The following is a 20,327-nucleotide window of genomic DNA, read 5'->3' as shown; positions in this document are numbered from 1 at the left end:
CAGCTTATATTCAGAGTCACTGTATTTACAGGATGTATAAAGACTTTTGAGGATATTAATATTTGTGAAGGCATTCCTGAATTGTTTTGGCCCCTGTTACTAGCGGTATGCCGATTTCCAACAGTCTGCAGTTCTTCACGGGCACAGATTTACCAAAGTTTCATTGGCACTTTCATGATATTGGTGACCTTGGGGCGTAAATTGCTGCATATGCTTTGTATTTTAAATTCTTTCTTGAACCAAGTACTGTGCACATATTTGTTTCAGATATCCACTTACCTGGCACTCGTCACAGTTTTTGAGGTATGGCGTGGTCCTTGCGGGCGAACTGTGTTCCATGCATGCAGTCTTCGTGGAAGACAGGTACATATGTATAAAATACTGCACCGCCTTGTCACGGTACAGCAAGGCCACGGGTTATTCTTTCTAACTATTTAGACCAAGATTTCATATATTTATAATCTCCTAACATTTCCTTTCACCTTCATGCACTCTCTCCTCGCCCGCTCTCAAATCTGAATTGAGCCCAGGCAAACCAGATGGGACACTAGAGTGGATGATTGCACGCTAAGTGTTGAGCACCCTGAGATGTACATACTTAACCAGGTGCGGTGATCGCTGTACGGTGATCGCTGTGGAGACGCTGTGGTGGTTTTCAGCACACATTGTACATGATATCCATGTTGCCTGTTATTTTAAATACTGTTACAATTTGTGCATGCAGGTTGAATGTTTTGAATTGTCCATTGTCTGTGTACTTCGTCAGTTGAATAAAGCTATTCGTCGTTATATGTGTTAGCATCTGTTTGTAAACAAATGTTTCCCATAGCTTAATTTTTCCGATCATGGCAAATTAGTTCAGTGAATTACTTTTATGGTATTTTCTTATTTGACATTCAGTTGGGTCTTGATGCTTGGCCACCGGTATCGCTGTAAGGAACGTAACAGCTGTGATCAAGGTTTTGAAATTGTGGCTTTTAGAACGTTTTTTAGAACGCCTTATTTGAAACGTCATTAGCAGTGAGTTTGGATGTTTTCGGGCTCATTTTAGTGCCATAACTGTTTCCCGCATGGTTTTGCTGATAAGATACGATTACAATACTGCCCATGAGGCGTACAAGAGTTAAGCCGCGATCACACTGTACGATCAGTGATATCGAAACGTCAAATTCGACTAGTTGAATTTAAAAAAACGAATGAAAGCTATTCTCGTGCTATATAAGTCGTGTTTATATGGTTACGCCATGTTGAAATCTATTGGAAAATATCAAGAAGTGTCAACCGCTCCAGAGTCTAAAATTTAGCCTCAAGCTGCTAATAATGGCAAATATCAGAATATCACCCGCTAGCCCCATGGCTAGGTGTTTGTAAGGTTAGGTTGTGGATAGGAAAACCATGATTCTCTTTTAATATTGTATTACCGTATGCTTGGATTTATTCCCCTCTGTTCGTCTTAATTTAGGGTAGGCTCAGGGAACACAAATAAGTTGCTTCCCGTTTACATATATGTAGGCCGTTCATTTCATCGGCCGTACGCGATTATATGGCATTGATTAGACAAAGGTACAAAAACCGGATTGTCTTTTGCTTTCACTACGAAGTGTTTTCAACTGATAACCTTATATTTAATTAGCAAAATTTTTCAGCTACATCACATTCGGTTTAAAACAAAAACACAGAGAAATAGTTATTAGAATATCTTTGCAAGTAAATGTAGGCCTACAACGTATAATGTAAACTAAGTGTGCCATCATGCAGACAAAAGTCAACTATCTCGCGCTAGCATCCACTGATCACTTGTACTTATTCTGCAGTTGTTATCTCCAGACAAAACCTGGTGAAAACCATACGTTATTACATTCTCCATGTAGTCTACCGGGCACTTTTAGTGTGAGCCACAGTTATATCTGTAAAACACTTACCATCAGTCAAGTCTACCTTCAAATCTTTCATAAGCTTTAAAGTTTCTTCATTTTTATGTACATGTTAGACGTATTCCTTCGACCACTTCGGTGACCCGATGGCAAGAGCTTCCATCTGATGGTTAGAGCGTCCCCCTCGCAGTCGGGAGACCTGGCATCAAACCCGGGTCGCATCATACAAAAGATTTTAAAAATGGTACTTGTTGCTACCCCGCATGGCGCAAAGCATTGAGAGTTTAGAGCAGGGAAACAGGACGGGTTGGCCCTGTCTCGGTACAATGCGACTGAGTAGGGTGTCATGCCTGGTGTTTTCGGCATGATACTTCAGTGGTGGCAGCACTTTGGTGGCGGCAGTTTGGCGACATGGCCTCGCCCCGTCACATTTGACAGATGACAGATGACAGATGGCATATATACATATACCTAATGACTCCTTGTCGTCATATGACTGAAAAATTAAGTACGACGTAAAACCCCAAACAGTCACACGCGTATACTTTATACATTTTAACATTTATATTAACGCGTAAAGTATATCACACTTGGCTACAAACATGGACATAACCACTGATGATGTTAAACATTTCAACCAGAAAAAAGTATCCGCCACGTGTAAAGTTAAATAGGTCTCTAGGAGGCGGTAATTTAACATGGTTGCTACCCGGCATAAGTTCACAGGCTACAACACATTCTAATTTCAAAGTGTAGGGCGTACGTGTTCACTAGATTTCTTTCATTCATGTCATGTTTGTACTAGAAATCTAGCATGACATCTCAATGACTTGTTCTTATTCTGACATAATTGTTATTTGAATCTGTATGAGGGTGTGAGACTGGTGGAACAACTAACTATAAGCTTAAGACTCTTCCTTGGTTATACCCAGAGGAGACAGGCAGCATTTAAAGTGCATATAAAGAATGGAGAAATGCATCGGATAACCCAAATATATGTCAGAATTGGATTGGATATTGGAATTCAAGAAACAGAAAACTCCATGAAGGCTACCGTCAAATGCGGAATAGCTGAAACGCTTCTTACCTACCGATAATGAATATTGTCCGAAAATCATCTGAGCCATTGTGTGCAGTGATATTAATGAATCGAACTTTTCTGTCATTTGTGTAATCCATTTATTGCTTTGGACGCTGCTCAGTTGGTGACGTCATAAAATCTGGTGTAGGACTGCACAAAGACGTGGTCAGGGGCGGTAACATGATCCGGTGAGGCGACTGCGAAGTGTGGCCTGGAGCTAATATTTACCCTTCGTGACCAAAAATGGAGTGGTATGATTGATCTTTGCTGGCTGTGTTTCAATTGGCTGTCGCCCTGGTGTCGTGGGGGTGGTGCTAGCTTCTGGTCAACATCAAAACACAGTTCCGGAAACTTCGTCGAGGTAAATGAGATTGTACAGAAGACTGATAGACAGCATCACCGATTAGACCCCTGTCACAGACACATGTGGAATGGAGCTTCAACTTAAAGCATCCAGTTTTCTCTTAACAGGTGAGATTTTATTAACCTTGCAAATATTGGTGCAAAGGGGTTTCTGGTTGAATGTCAAAGACGGCTGAGCATTATCTGAAGAACCCATATTAACCTTTGCGCTCACATGGACAAAATGTCCAAAGATTAATTCCTTGTATATTCAGTTAATTGAACCATTTTCTTTCTTTCTTTGTTTCAGTTTCATGCATGCATTATCTAAGACTTATTTGTTTGTATTTATCATTATTTGGAAACTATTACCTCTGTTAAAACTTTGTACATTGCCCTTTTTCAATTTATCAGCCAAAAGAGTTCTCTGATCTCCTATACGCTATACAAGATTAGGCTGATGATATTTGTGAACGGTTCATCTGGTGTGAGTTCAAAAAAATGGTGTTCTTTGCCGTTGACTATATGTTGCTTACCATGCCAAAGGTGTCGCTTATGAACATCGAAGCAGGTGTGGCCTCAAACCCCGTCTTTGGCAGAAATTTGTAGATTTCCCCAGCTCTCACTGCGGCCGTTTTTGCAGTGTAAGTAGCATCGAATACCACATACTAGTATACTATAATAAACCACAATTAACATCACTCCATTTTTTTACCTAGCTAGGTATACGAATGTCTCTTTCGATTCTGGGGCACATTTTGATTTTTCCTCATTTGTGTTCACAACATTCTTTTTATTAATTTTCTTATTTATTTATTTCATTGTTGCTTAACCCCGTATTCAAGAATTTTGGGACATTCGCGGTCAGCTTCTTGGGTGAAGGAAACAGAAGTGCCTGGGGGTAAACCTTTGGCAAATTTATGGCCAACATTCTCACTCATGGCGTATAAAACTAGCATTTCTTTTAGAGAGTCGCCTATACTCAGCTGTCTGTAAAATCAGTCGCTATCAAAATTGCCTTTAGCCAGTGACACGTAAAAACCCAAGCTCTACACACCAACGTCCATGTTATTACAACGAAAATGCAGTTAGAATACTTTTTCTAATTCATCAGGTTAAATTCCATAAACTTAGTTTTAACACCAAGAACTCATTCATTCGGGTGACGTCATAATTATCTAAAAGCAAGTTGCGCGCTGGGCTTTGGGCGTGGAGAGTAATTTGTTTTACAGTTGCTGCACCAACAAGCGGTCTGAACAAACTCCACGCAGTAACACAGCCTACACTGTACTGTCTCTACAAATACACTACATGGTTTTAAATGTGCCAAACCCATGGGGCTTTTCGTCAATCAATATTTCCCTCAGGCATTATTTTTGTTAATGTTTGATTTAAGCATCACACTTTTCTCATCAACTTTGTATTCTTCCAAAGCTAAAATATCACATATTAAATGATAGGATATACACTACTGATACCGTTATACTGAATATCAGTGTAACCATTTGCCAACTTTCACACGGTAGTCGTTGTTCTGGTTTTACTCTCCATGTTGTAAGTCTTTTATTATATACTTGCAAAAATGTTCTGCACTATACTTTATTTTATTTCAATACAAGTACAGCATCAGAGGCTGAATGCCATGCAACAATCATTGTAAAATTTTCAGAAATTTAGCAGATTTACGTCTGTGGTTTTGATATTTCAAATTCCTATTGACATTAATTTGTTCCTGAGTTCTGTTGATTACTCACAATTGCTCAGTTTTGAAAACGACTCGCGTTAGTAAATATTTGCTCAGAGACTGCATGGACATACATTAAGGTTTAGGCTCTCCTTTACCGGAGCCCTGAATACCGATACCAAATAAAGAAGCGATAATTGGGGGTGGAAATAAATGTAAATGCAACAAAATCCCCCCATTTAATGAAGTACGAGAAATGCATCATTGACACAGGCGTAATTCAAAATTCCTTTGTTCACGTTCGATTAGGGGCATTAGCAGTGGTCAGTAGTCTTTCAAGAGCGTGAGGAATCAATAGAATGACCATCACCACCGCCTCACCCTTTCCTTCTGTGCATATCGCCATAGGGAGACAAGGACACGTGCAAGAGTCTGTAGGGAGTGCGGTGTCATGTGGGAGAGAAAATGAATAACTGGAAAGTATGGCACACGTTAATAGCATGAATGTTAACCGTGGGTGGATGAGTTCTGTGAAGACAGATAAAAAACTATGCCTTTAGACATGTCTGTTGTTGCATCCCATCGATAGTTGTAAAACGAAGTAGCGTGCCCAAAACTAACTGTCTCTGGGTCGTCTACGTCTCCGTGAAGAGAACTTTCAGACATCAGACGATGAGCAGTGAAGTACTCTTTAATACCGCGTAAACTCGAATCACATATTAAACAAAAGCATATTTTGAATGACGTGTGAGCTATTCTAACAGGTAGTTAGAAGTTAACAAAAGATGTTGACCAATGGGGTCCAAATCCAGCTTTATGTCAGAAAGACTGTGGAATACGTGGCGGGGTGCTGTGGTTTTCCCAGGGCTCGGTGTCTTCCGGCCATAAAACTAATATCCGTCATATTAAAAGTTCTTCAGTATGGTGTTTAAAATACCAGGGGCAATGTACAAAGTTTTGAACTCGCACTCGTTTGATCGTACATTGTAACGTCCGTTTAATCTGACATTCGTATAACACTCCAAGTGGATAACCACAAATCCCATCTCCAAAACAACTTAAAACATCAGTTCCAAATAAAGCAAGTAATACGTTAAGGAAAATCAGTTATCGGTTTAAGTGGTGCAAAGTATACAGTCGATATTTTAGGCATGATGTCCAGTTCAAATTCAAACTGGTATTCCTTGGACAATTTGCAGGTCGAAATATAGACACATAAGTTGCGTTTTGATTGCAGCTGTTCGTGAAAGCACCGTAAAATGTAATAAACATGGGTGCTTATACAGCCCCAAGCCTTGGTCCCGATCCATTTATGTGTCCCCAAAATGGTGACACTCTTCGGAGCTTTTCAGTAAGTTAAAAAACTATGTGTACTGACATGAAAAACCAATGAAATAACGAGCCCTTCGGTGGCCTAATGGTCACAGTGTCTACCTACCATTCGGGAGACCCGAGGATCAAACAAGTGTCGGGTCATACCAAAGACTTTAAAAATGGTACTTGCTGCTACCTGACTTGGCGCTCTGCTCTGAGAGTTCAGCATAATGTGACTGGGTGGGGTGTCATGTCTGGTTTCTTCGGGCATGATACTTCAGTCGCGGCAGCAAATTGGCGCCATAGACTCGCCCTGCCGCAGGAAGATACAATATATTTCACACACCTAGTCAAATTACTTAAAAGTAATATCTTTCAAGCTCGATCCTTTTCATTTACCAAACGGTATATTGATGATCTACTGGTGTTAAATAATCCCCATATTGCTGAAGCGGTGAAGGAAATCTATCCGCCTTCATTGGATTTAAAGAAGGCAACAGATAGTCCTGATGGTACATTTTATTTGGATCTATATCTGTACAAAGACGGACAAGGTCTCCTCTCACGCCGCCTTTACGACAAAAGGGATAATTTCAATTTTGATATTGTAAATTATCCTTATTTCGATAGCAATATACCAAAGGGTCCTCCATATGGCGTATACATATCTCGCCTTGTAGCATTTGTCAGATCTTGCGTTAATTGTGATGACTTTAATCTGCGTCACAAGTTGCTAGTTCAAAAACTAGTTTGTCAAGGATACTCCATCAAACGCCTTCATTCTAAGTTTCTCAAATTTTACAATGAGTATAACACTCTCGTTGGCAGGTATGGACAGAGCGTTCAGAATCTTTGGCGATCGGCATTGTGATCAACCACATAGACGGCGCTGTTATCCCTATGTACATATCTATCACGTACATGGTATTTAACAACATAGATGGCGCTGGTTGCCCAGTGTAACCGTCTATCGTGTATGTCATGTGTAACATCATAGATGGCGCCCCTTGTAGCATGAGATCTTTACATATCAACGGGAAAGACGTAATCGTCCGTTACTTTTGAATCATAATCTGATCGGTTGGGGTGTGTAACGCTCGTCATTTTCAAACTGTATCTAATATCGCTTAACCTGGGGCTAGGGTCCGTAAAGGTAGCCATGCTAATTACATCAGCATGATGCTTTTATGAACAGTTGCAATTAAAGCACGACTGAGATACTTGTTTAGCTGTTATTTGACATGGAACTCATTCATGGATTACGAATTTGAACTTTGATATGGAATTCATGCCTGGAATATTCATTGTCTGCCTGGCATCATTGAAAACTGATGACCGCTTCTCTCTTGTGTGTTACCGGCTTTATTTCTTATTTGTATAATTTCTTACATACCTTTGTCTTCGGGAGTTAGTGTTAAACGTTGTTGTGGAAATGGATCTTGCGATTATCGACTTGGAACGCACTTTACGGACTACGAATGGTATAGGAATGTCGGACTTGACGCTTATATTTAGAAATTGTTACAGAGCTACTCCAGCGTCAAGAATTGTACGTCCTAAAAGCAATGTAAAATGATAAGGATAAAGGCATTGCTTTCTTAAATTGTTTAAAAAAATACATTTTATGAAAGCCGCTGTTGTTAGTTTGGGAGGGTGCGTGAATCTACGCCTCCAAAGTGCTGCCGCCACTTAAGTAAATGCACCATGCTGAAGACAACAGATATGCCACGTCACCCAATCACATTATATTCACAACCGGCCAACTAGTCCCGTTTCCTCGCTCTAAACCTCCCTTGGCTCAACGCCAAGGGAGGCAGAAACTAGTACCAATTTTAAAAATTGGGTTTGATCCCAAATCACCCGACCCCGAGATGGACACTCCGACGAATAAACCAACGAAGCGGTGTTCTCGTATGTAAGAAGCCGTTACCATGTCGTTTACGTGGTCTTATATGAAGTTCACTTTGTGTCTCTTGTCTCTCACATGAACGTGCCGACACTCCGACTTTATCCAACCATAATATTGATAGAATAATAAAGAAGTGTTATATCAGTGAGTCGTCAACATCAGTCAGTTAATCAAGCCCCCATGCTGATCGAAGCCACGGCGAGCGACGCCGCATTATTGCATGAAGATGTTATACAGAATCTCCATAATCTAATTTGGTTGTTTATCTATAAAGCTTCAACTACGGAGATTAACGAACAGGGGAATGACTTCTTCAATCTCATATAGGTTATGATGATATCATGAAGCAGCAAACAGCGTACAAATTGATATACGACATTTTCCTCCCCATAATTTTCACTACGGTGATCGTCGTCTGACACGCTTTCCCGAGAACCTTGGAACAGTTGCTACTTAGCGAAACCAATTGATTTTCGGCTGAATCGCAAGGAGGTTGCCGCTTTTTCAAGAATCAGATAGGGAGGCCCCAGGCAATGTTACATCAGTTAATGAAGTTTACTGGCAAACATTAAATATCCTATTTATCCGAGCGTGGGTGGGTAAGGGATCTTAATTCTAATCAGAGTTTGTGGCCATTTCTCAGGACGAGATTAGGCATTGAGAGTTCCTCAATCCAGCCATCGACGGACTAGAGGAATTGTAGAACCACAGTAAGCAAACATTGATAGAAGTTGGTCTGTGTCGGTGGAATCCGTCCGCACACAGCCCTCCCCCGCGTCTCTCATCATCAAATCCACCCTCGGGAGACAGATATACGAGAGGTTGCTCTAGTTTTAGGAAGGCGGTAGATCACACACGTATTGACAAGCCTTTCATTACGGAGTTCCACTCGAGGCAAACAATTTCAAGGGCTCTGCACTGGTGGACAATTGAAGGACAGTATACAGAGTGGCATAAACATAACAGATCCACTTGCTAGAGACATGCCTGAATTGATCAATATGCACGCGATCTTGGTTAAGCAGTTGATCAAACATGATTTAAGCCATAAGTCTGTTTTGTTTTCTATTCTTCAATAAAATATTTCCACGTAACGCAGACTCCTACACTCGTATTCCAGCCGTCAACATTAATGGGCTGTCCGGGTCAATAATGCCAATTTCCAAACAACGTTAAACACAAGGCACACTGTGTCACTGTTATTTGCAACAAATTCTCATCACTCAGGGCTTAGAGCAAGGTTAGGTACAAGTCTGAAAGATGACGAAGCTTTCTAACATTTCCGACGCGATCTGAGTCTTGAATAAGCCGGAACAGTGGAGGAAATTACTCGGAAATAACATTTTTGTTGAAAATGTTTATATATACTGAAATATTCTATACACAGAACACATTTCATGCCCAGCGGTCAATTTATCAGCAAGCAAACGACTTTCTTGCCTTTCTTCACTGCGTCACGCATAGAATGTAGTATTCAGTTTTGCTTTGTCATTATTTGCATTGTTCTTATTGATCACATTTTTGCAAGCAAAGATTGGAGGTCCAGTCAAGGTGAATTACTGGTTTAGTCGATTTAGTCTTAGGTTTCATCTTGTCGTTCTCTTAGTAAGGCACAAACCTGCAGTTGGATATTTTCCTGTTTGGAAACTCTAAGATTCTGGGCTTAAAAATAGTTTCTATTGGGATCCGTGATTACAAGTAATGCTGAATCAAAACTGATATCGACGTGTTGATTATATGCACATAAAACGCTTAGAAAAAGATTATGATTATAGCAATGACCATGATGTAATCAGTGGTACCCATTGACTCTTAACTGATGAGCTTACTGTAAGTGGCTATCTTGCAGCTTCCGACCAGTCATTTATTTTTTCTGTTAGTAACTGCTGACGACGCGTCATTTATTTGCCCCGGAACGAAGGCACAATGAGTAAAAGCCAACAGTCCCAAAGTCCTAATAATCCCCCCCCCCCAGGCACATATGTCAAGTACGACTTTAAAGCTCAAACATAAATATATACAGACACACACATAACCCCGCGCACGCGTACCTCCCCCCCCCACACACACACAGGCCTATAGGCATGCAAAGATACATGCATACATACATCACTTGTACATGTAATTTCATCATGATAGTTTGACATCACAGATACACACATAACCCCGCGCACGCGTACCTTCTCGCCACATAGGCCAATATACATGCAAAGATACATACATCCCTTGTACATATAATTTCATCATGATGATTTGGTTTGGAAAACCGCCGAGTTCTGCCCTGTTTCCTTCCACCATAATGCTGCCCACCGTCGTATAAGTGAAATATCCTTGAGTACGACGTAAAACACCAACCAAATAAATAAAATCCAATGAATATGACTAGTGCGTCGTTAACTTACACAAGTTGAGGATATTTTTGAAGATGTCTAACTAGTATTCCTTGTGCTTATTTGCAGTTTCAATCTTGTCCATAGCTTCGGCCTTAAGGCCTACTGTCGAATTACAGATTCTTGATCAACACAACCGTCTCCGGCGAGAGTACGCGTCCGGTCGGCACGGCGTTAGTGTTGCAAACATGAAGAAACTTGTAAGTTAACCAGTCACAATGCAAGACGTGTGACATGGATTTTCTGTCTTTGTTAAATTGAGGAATTTCGAACTCCGTAAGGGTAAAAAAAGCCCTAGGTACCATGTGACCTGTTAGAAATGTTAGGCAATTATTTTTTATTATGTTGACTACGTCTGCAAAAGCATTCACAAAACGGTATTTAGAGTAAATGAACTATGTGGAGAAAATTGAAGGAAGAATTGAAAGAGCTATCATTTGTGTCTCAACATATCGTTATGGGTGATCGGTTAATTAATATCAGCAAATGTGACATTAGTGACGAGTCACATGATACCATAAGACTGTTTTTACCTTTGGCGATATAAGAGTTCTGTCTAAAAACTCTGCTTGTTTAAAGGGTGCTCTGATTCTAAAAAAGAAAAATCATGAAATATATATGCCATTCTTCACATGTATTATAACCAAATGAATTCCAAGCTGTTTAAAAAACATCATTCTCTGCTATTACGCTATATACCCTGATTGTGAACTAACTCGGTGCGTTACAACCACAACTGTTCAGAAACAGTGATGTATTACAGAAAAAAGACACTAATACACCACTTGCATTGACCTCGGCAGACAATGTCTTCTTTCATTGTTTAAGCGTAAAGTGTTAAGGACTAGGTTTTGGATATAACGTATAAAGAATATCACATATACTACGTCTTTTCGACATCGTTGGCGATTATTTATATACTTTATTCCAGATAACTATCCGCTGTTAATTTTATTAATGAGACAAGGAGCCTCTCGGTCGCTGTGAGTTCAAGTCCGGCTCAGTCTGGCTTCCTCCACGGTCGGACATGGGAAAGATTGCCATCAGTCTGCGAATGGTCCTGGCCCTCATTCCTCTGCCCGGTTTCCTCCTACAATAATGTTGGCCTCTGGAATGTTCTTGAGGATATCGTCTTCGGCAATTTGACTTTGGATATTGTTTTTCCTTTTGACTGCCTGAACTTTAACTTTGATGTTTCGCTTGCGAATTCACAATGGTTTTATTGATGACTGACTACAGAAATGGAGCTCCACGCTAGCGAACCGTGCAGGACGTCTCGCCAGGTGTCGAAACGTCAACCGACTCCTTCAGCTAGACAGAGCGAACCTTAACGTCGCATTATCCACCACAGCTAATACCTCAGAGATGGTTAATTATTGGTTTTCCGGCATCGCAGATTTCTCCCCCGAATTCGGCGCATGTGTACAGAAAGGAATATGTAGATTTTTCTCCACGGTGAGAGACTGAAGTTGTTATAGTTGAGAAATTGCTTATATTAAAACACTATGTGGATTTATACCACTATGGTCGCCTATCTTTATGCAGTTTTTATGATGGTCGTGCCAACCACTAGGGTAAATAGACTTCAAATACATGTCAACTGTACATTTTTCAATATTAATAATTATAATTTATGTAAAAAAAAACTATGACTTGTGCAACCAAAGTGATGTGAGAAAACCAATGAAATGATTTTGCCTTCAAGTATCAAGTTTTGACAATGGTAGGAATTGACTCTTAAAAATGCTAACAAATCTATAAAAAAAATCTATAATTCTTCATAAAGCTAGGCAATGCGGCTCATGTTAAAATGTCATATCCTGGCCTAACCAATACTGTTCCATTCACCTTTAATCTGATTAATCCATTTCAGTCCACGCCCACCCTATACACATTTAAGGCACACTGCTTTGGGGTTTTAAATTAGGAGCAGGTGATTCATACTATACCCTTTGTAGAGAATGATCATATCTGACCTGATGAACTTTCACAATATTTATTTCCTTGATTTTCAGATGATGTCTGGTGCAAATTACAGAATAGGATGTGCTGAGAGCAGTCCTTGTTGGACTGGCACATCCAACCAAAAACTGTTTGTTTGTCTTTACTCTGGAAGGTAAGGTGATACAATAACCACTGACTGAGCAGGTCAGCAGCGGACAGAAATGATAACCTTGTCGCTTTTTAGACCTGCATATACCATTACATTGAAATTCCTCGTCATAGTTTGCAATCACGTTTCTCAAACAAAAAAGAAAAAAATACTCCTCAAATTGCAATGTTTGCAAATTGCAAAAAAATCGCCAGTTTTGAAATGTGCATGCGTCGCAGCTTGTGACCACAGATCAGTCATTTTTTTCTTTTGTATGTTTTAGCAGATCTCTAGAACACCCTATATTTAGGACAGGATCTCCGTGTTCTAAATGTACGGGAGAGGCATCATTCTGTGAGGCAGGGCTGTGCGGTAAGTATAAACCTCATATGCTGATTTACAGCTGCAGTTTACAACTTCATGTAACGGGCCTCCAAAGCTCAGTTGTCCGTTTCTGGGGCGGTAGATCAGGGTCACTAACTTTTCACACTCTTCATCTGAACTTGATGTAATTTTTCATGTTTTGTCCACCTTTAATTCGAGAATAATAACATCAAAAATCAGAACAAACAGTAAAGAGATGCAATTTAAACCGGCTAGAATGAACAAAATTGCGTTAAAATTCAAAAATCACAATAAAGGTAGTATTGAACAACAATAAAATAAATAAATAAACATATTAATGAACGAGGATACATCTAATGGTTGCACCAGTATATTCCAAATTACATTTCCGGTACCTGGGAAGAACAGCAGCAACCTGCGGATAGTGGTGAGTATCCCCAAATGGCTCTGTTCACTTTCTCCCCACCATAACACTGACCGCCATCATAAAAGTAAAATATTCTTGAGTATGGTGCAAAGCTTCAGTCAGATAAAAAAAAAATCAAATAAATAAATAAATGAATTATATTTCGGTTACAACAACTACCACATAAAGTACATGGAGATTAATTACTTAAAATGTTTGGTTAAAATTCAACTCTACTTAGAAGAAACCATGCAGTTAATTATTTGTAATGAACAAAGAGTGAAACTACTGAATTCTCAAACCTTAAGACCGTGACCTCAAAGAATTCCTGCCTGGATCAGTCTGCAAGCTCTGTGTTTCCTGGTAGGCCTATTGGCGCATATGTGCAAACATCATTCCCAAGAATAAATTGTGCGTGCATCAAGGACCCAGATGCACTTAAATAATTTACTGAAAATTTACGTTAATCAGATTTATGAACTATTTTCAGTTCCCTGTTCGATGTCGGAAGAGTTATGCGGTAAGATATTTTCAAGAGCAATTAAAATATTCATTCAGTGGGTTAACCATCTTCGTTATAATTCTTTACCCTTAATTGTGTGACTCCAGCTTAAGATTTAAAGTAAGTGTGTTTGGAGTTTGAACTGTTCAGAAGATTGGAAATATCATCATGAATGTTCTCGTAAGCTACCTGTGCACGGCACTTAATTCACACTGAGAAATTAAACCGTTTTACACCTCCATAGAGTCATATATCATTATTTCAGATTGTCGTAAGACGTGCGGACTTGTTGGGGTTGGTTCTGGCTACTTGGATGAGAGAACGTGCACCTGCGCATGTGCATACGGAATGGGACCGAACTGTGATGGTAAGTTCAAGATTTAACGATTTATTAAGTTTCTTAATGCTTTTAATACAACTGATCCCGAAAACGTTTTGGCCGAGTGGTTTAGCAGGTTCCGCAGTAGTCATTATCCTTTTCCTCACTCTTTATCGTTCTGTGCCACTTTGCAGTACCTAAATCTGAGGGCCCTTCATATCCTGCTGTTGATCAACCTATTACACATTACTAATATAAAAACTGAGAGACGGTAAGGCCGAGATTCGGTCAAATCGGTCGAAAAAAAGATTTTCTTACATTTTTTATTTCTAAACTTTGAAACATATCAGAGTAAAAAATATCAACTTTGTTATGTATAGTTATAGATGTTATGGTCAACTTAAAACATGCCGATATTCTTTTCGATTGATTTTTTATGCATTTTTGGATCCTTTGAAGTAATGATTTTGAGATGAAGAAGTTTAATCGAAGTTTAATCCGCAGGCAACAACCTGCGGATGGTCGTGAGTTTTCCCCGGGATCTGCCTGGTTTCCACCCACCATAATGCTGGCCGCTGTCGTATATGTGAAATATTCTTGACTACGGCGTAAAGCATCAGTCAGATAAATCAAATAAATATTATGGACCAGATAGACACAGTTGTTTTAGGCAAGTTGAAAGTTGGATAGTCTTTTGAACAGAAAGGACCCATTATTGACACATGTCACAGAAATTTCGATTTATTTCTGTCTGACACAAATGCCGTTTTGGCCAAAAGTCTTTTTGAGGGAACATGATAGATAAATTCTTTACATACAGACTCTCAAACACAAGATGTCACCACAGCAACACTGGTTCAGAGTTTTTACACCGTTTCCACCTGCTTACTGAACTTCCAAATAAAACACAACACACCTGCCAACAACCTAAGCCTTCTCTACAAAATTGTGATATCCATCACCTACGCATATATGAACTTACGTCCGTAGCCAGTTTTAACGAAACTTCTTAAGATTAGTAAATTGCCTAAATCGTGAGATGTTTCTCCAAAATAACTTAAGTCAAACACTGCACATAACTTCAGTCAAAATGTAAAGAACGATCTCAAAGCTAAATTTTGGGTTTGAGAAATTTAAATTTTGTTCCCCTCATAAGTGTTATCTTAGGACAAATGTGTCCAAATTTTAGCTTCCAGTACAGAAACGGCTTTGTAGAATCGGCGACAGCTGCTGACCTAAGCAAAACTCAATATATATATATATATATATATATATATATATATATATATATATATATATATATATACCAAGTTCAGTGGACTGGCCCCCAATTCTAATCCGGTACCGGAAGAGGTACGGTGTCCTCCAACCGTATTCTCTTCGCTGTCTTGGAAATGAAATTGTTTTGTCCAGGGTGTTCAACTCGTTTGAAAAAACAAGTACCAAAGACAAAATCACAAAGATTGTGTCGTTGTCAAGTGATCACATTAAAGCGTCTTTACTTCTGACCGCGGGCATTCTAGCACGGCTCTGAATTCCTTTCATGGATTTAGCCTCGGTTTCAGCTTTAGCAATGTTATATATAATATCTTTCATCGATATGACAAGATAGTATCACCATAATTTCATGTACACATGTAAGAAATTGCTCTGTCTGTCGGTTTGTCCGTCGGTCAGAATGTTCCCATCCTATCCTTTAGCGAGGGTCATGGGCGAAAACTAGTGTGTCAATGTTATTCCATCAAAGGTCTATACTCCAAGTTTCTTAAGTTTTGCAATTATGGGTATTATTCTCTTATATGTAAATATGGACGGAAGGTCCAGTATCACTGACACTGTGCCTGTTGCTTGTGTCAAATTCCTCTTAACCCAATGTTAGGGGCAGTATATTTATCGTGTTCAGTTAGATCGCCACCTTGAATATATGAACAGTTGCAACCAAAGCGCAACCGAGATACATATTTTTTTATCGATTCATATACTTAAAAGTGATACAAAATTTGAATACTGATTTTACTCAGTCGCCTATAACATACCATACGCCTTTCTAGCATCATTGAAAACTGATGACTCCTTTTCTTTGAATGATTCCGGTCTAATTTGGTATTTTATATATGCTGTCTTAGTTCTTTGGTCGTTGTTTTGAGAATTGACCTAGCGATTATTGATCTGGAACGCCCATTGTGGTTGACGGCTGGTATACGAATGTCTGTTACGACACATATATTCATTGATTGAGAGGTCTAAGTTTCAGACGTCGACATTTTGAGGCATGTCTCAACTAGGAAACATGCTCAGTGGGAGAGCATGGGTGACGTCACGGTGTAGTGAGGGTGGGGATGAGATGGGTGAGGGGATGCGAGGGGATGCGAGACTGCCTATATACGTCAACAGGAGAGAGCTTATAACATCGGCATTCCTGTGACAGTAATGAATAGTTGCCTGGTAATTACATCGTAATGACCTGTTTGTCTCCCTCCAGCCTACAAATTGGGTTGATGACCATCGATTGGTTATTGAACCCTGAACCCACGCGCCGGATCAAAAGGCCTCGTGTTATTAACATCTTTAATTGCATTTACTGTCATTATAACCGTGGATAATGGGCTAATGTCACGCCGACCACGCATTTATGTACTTTGCATGGTTACATAAATATATCTACATAGTAAAATTTTATATAAATGTTCAAACGTGACATTTATTTGCCATCGGAATTAAGTTCTGGGACAAATCAAAGATTACCTTCAGTTCTATTACGATTACGTTGTAATCAGTTCGATTACACATCCGGTCAATCCACCACTAACGAAGGTCACTCAAACTGCCAACGCCAGGAAATACCCTGCAACTCCCCTGATACCACGCATCATGTATTCTCCGATACTGAACTACAACGCTGGGATCTCAAATCCCTTTCCAAGCCTACACAGTATTTCCACAAAATGGCGTGTAAAGTGGAAACAATTCGGGAGACCTGGGATCAAACCCTAATCGGACCATACCGAAGATTTTATTAATGGTACTTATTGCTGTCTCGCTTGTGACTGTGTGGGGTGGTATGTCTGGTGTCTTCGGCATGATACTTAAGTAGCGGCATTACTTTGGCGAACGTGGGCGAATAACACATCCTTCAGGCGTTTATCTATGTTATTGGAGAATGTGGGAACTGTGGGCGTATACCACATCGTCTAAGCGTTTGTCTATGTTATTGGAAAATGTGGGAACTGTATGCGTATATCACATCGTTCAGGCTTCTGTGTTTGCTATTAAAAAATGTGGGAACTCTTGTCTAAACCACATCGTCCAGGCATTTGTCTGTGTTATACGACCATGTGGGAACTGTGGGCGTATACCACATCGATGACTCGTTTGTCTTTGTTATACGACCATGTATGAACATGTGATTTTGTATAGCGTTGTTCACTTATGAGTTTCATGTTTGTTACAGAACCTTGTGAGAATCCCGATCAGTATGTAGACTGGGACGTGTGCGCTGACGTCACTCCTGCCGACTGTAGAGACCCGGATGAGGACGTCAGGAAACTTTACGCAGAATTCTGTCCCGCCAAATGCACTTGCAGTATGTCCAACACTGATACTTTTTTGGTGCCATTTCAAAATGTTAATAAGATACAATGGGTGTCAGTTTTCTAGTTAGAGGAAAACAGGCCGGCTTATTTGTGACGCACGAATAAGTACACTGTACTGGTGGATGACAATTAAAGTACACAAACGACTACGCGAGGGTCGTCGAAGCTCCACAAATATTTAATGACTTATTGGATTCATTTCATCTCCAGTTGGGTTGATTGCTGATTATTTTTACTTTTATCTTAAATTCTGGCTTCTGTATGGTAACGGTTGTGTTACTTGTATTAAATTATGAAGTAATTTATCGCACGGGAACTCGAAACATTATTACCAAGCCGAAGGGCTTAAGTGAATGGGGAGTTTACTTGCTACCGCAGTGTGGTGGCTCAGGAGCCCCTCAACAAAAAGACTTGTGTCTGTGAGTTCAAGTCCAGCTCATGGAGTCTGAATCCCCGGTCGTGCGTGGAGGTGGGTGGGTTGGGGAGGTCTGGCAGCAACCTGCGGATGGCTGTGGGTTTTCTGCGGGTTCTTCCCGGTATCCCTGTCATCACAATGCTGCATGGAGTGTCAAAATTAATAATCAACTTATAAAATTTATTTCTATTATATAGGTAAAATAATTTTAGGGGTAAAATGCCTCTGAGGTACAAGTGTAAAGTTGGGAGTACTTCAATCGAAATGTAATCTTTCCACCTTTCTGACGGATCCTAAACGAAATCTGTTCATTTCTTTCAGGGAAACATCCCGGATCATTATGAGAGAGATGTCCACTGCTCCATCTTTGGAAGAGATTGACTTCGATTGTCAGCTATTTCACAGTTTTGTCTGAACAGCAGCTCTGTCCACATTTACATCTCGTTTTCTTTATCCGCACACAAAATAACAGCTGTTCATCTTAAGACACAGATCATCAACTCTATCTACAGCTAAAGGTCGCCAACTACATGTAGCTACAGTCAGTTGCACCGCCTGTTGTCTCAGGCCTACAGACTTCCATCTTGCGACACGGTCCTATATACTGCCGCAGATCTCCAGCTGATCTCGCCTGCGCCTGACATATCACATTGTTCACGTGTACATTGTCTAAAAAAAGTGAAATGCAAATGATGTAAGACAAGGAACGAGAGCACATCTCGTAAAAATCGAAATCCTTGCAGTGTACATATTTCTGACCGCCATTCCGCTTGTATCGAATGAACTGTTTGTGAAAAGATGTTTGCAGATATGTATGGAGAATTAATTTCCACGAATGTTTAATATTAGCTTCAAATAACGTGTTTTCGTTTTGGTTGATTTGGGGAATCTTTTCCCAGATTTATCTTACAAGTGCAATTCAATAGCGACAGCTACGTGATCTTACTATATACGTGAAAGTGACCTTGTGCAAGTTCACCTCTTAAATGTGGCCATCGGAAGTAGATGATAGCAGATTGCTGATGGATATATTTACTGAGGGCATCCACATTTGGGGCCTACAGTACTAACTACAGCCAAATGTGCTGTTTGTTGGGTGTGATTGTATTATAGGGCATTGCGTTAAGAGGCTGAATAAAGCTGTTTATTTTACTAAACGTTGACATTCTGGTAGTTTTCTCCCAGAATTTTACATTGGTAAATTTAACCTGGAATACTTCTGGAATAATAATGTTACCATGGTTATTATAGTGACATCGATGTTACGTATAGCGTTTTTGATTTATTTTTTTATTTGGTTGGTGTTTTACGCCATACTCAAGAATATTTCACTTATACGACGGCAGCCAATATTATGGTGGGAGGAAACCGGCAAGGCCCCGAGGGAAGCCCACGACCATCCACAAGTTGCTGTCAGACCTTACCTCGTACGGCCGGAGAGGAAGCGTGGCACTTTTGTTAGGGTATTGAACCTGCCATAACTATGTGGATAGGAACGAAAGAAGGCAGGTCAAGATATGTACTTCACATTTACAAGGTCTACTGTAAATACTGTCATAGTACGTATACCTGGAGTACACTTTCCTCCGTCCATAATGCTGGCCGTAGTCGTATAAGTGAAATATTCTTGATAACGGTGTAAAACACCAATCATATAAACAAATAAAGAACATATATCTGGATGATCACCAGCTCAGCTATCTGCCAAAACTATGTGGATAGGAACGAAAGAAGGCAGGTCAAGATATGTACTTCACATTTACAAGATCTACTGGTAAATACTGTCATAGTACGTATACCTGGAGTACGCTTTCCTCTCTCCATAATGCTGGCCGTAGTCGTATAAGTAAAATATTCTTAATAACGGTGTAAAACACCAATCATATAAACAAATAAAGAGCATATATCTGAATGATCACCCAGGCTTATTAGTGGCTTTATACTATAACGGATGACATGTCGATTGGTGCTCAGCTTGGATTGGCTACGTTCTAAGCGACCCGGAGTCAGTATATTTGTGTCTACGTTCCAGTAAGTAAGCGTTAAAAACAAGTACTGGTA

The 20,327-nt window shown here is 39.9% G+C and overlaps 1 protein-coding gene across 2 annotated transcripts; it reads left to right on the top strand.

Annotated features, from left to right (window-relative positions):
• The first annotated feature begins 3,372 nt into the window (after positions 1–3,372).
• LOC135466010 (cysteine-rich venom protein pseudechetoxin-like) lies at positions 3,373–19,538 on the top strand. 2 transcript variants are annotated; one of them, XM_064743397.1, is made up of 9 exons: positions 3,373–3,426; positions 10,664–10,794; positions 11,834–12,049; positions 12,610–12,710; positions 12,973–13,058; positions 13,928–13,957; positions 14,205–14,306; positions 17,710–17,841; positions 18,588–19,538. In XM_064743397.1, exons 1-9 carry the CDS (start codon positions 3,387–3,389, stop codon positions 18,608–18,610), a joined length of 861 nt encoding a protein of 286 aa, XP_064599467.1. In that variant the 5' UTR covers positions 3,373–3,386; the 3' UTR covers positions 18,611–19,538. The 2 variants fall into 2 exon arrangements, with proteins under 2 accessions (XP_064599467.1, XP_064599466.1); XM_064743396.1 differs by having other exon boundaries at positions 12,970–13,058.
• The last annotated feature ends 789 nt before the right edge of the window (positions 19,539–20,327 follow it).

This window comes from Liolophura sinensis, chromosome 5 (assembly GCF_032854445.1).
Source record: "Liolophura sinensis isolate JHLJ2023 chromosome 5, CUHK_Ljap_v2, whole genome shotgun sequence".
NCBI classification, from domain to species: Eukaryota; Metazoa; Mollusca; class Polyplacophora; order Chitonida; family Chitonidae; genus Liolophura; species Liolophura sinensis.
Note: the sequence above shows the minus strand (reverse complement) of the source record. Positions and strands in the feature narration are given on the sequence as shown.

Coding starts and splice junctions, on each gene's coding strand:
- LOC135466010 (XM_064743396.1), top strand. CDS start 3,387: ATGGAGCTTCAACTTAAAGCATCCAGTTTTCTCTTAACAG. Junction 12,711..12,969: donor GTTTGTCTTTACTCTGGAAG/GTAAGGTGATAC, acceptor TGTATGTTTTAG/CAGATCTCTAGAACACCCTA. Junction 14,307..17,709: donor AATGGGACCGAACTGTGATG/GTAAGTTCAAGA, acceptor TGTTTGTTACAG/AACCTTGTGAGAATCCCGAT.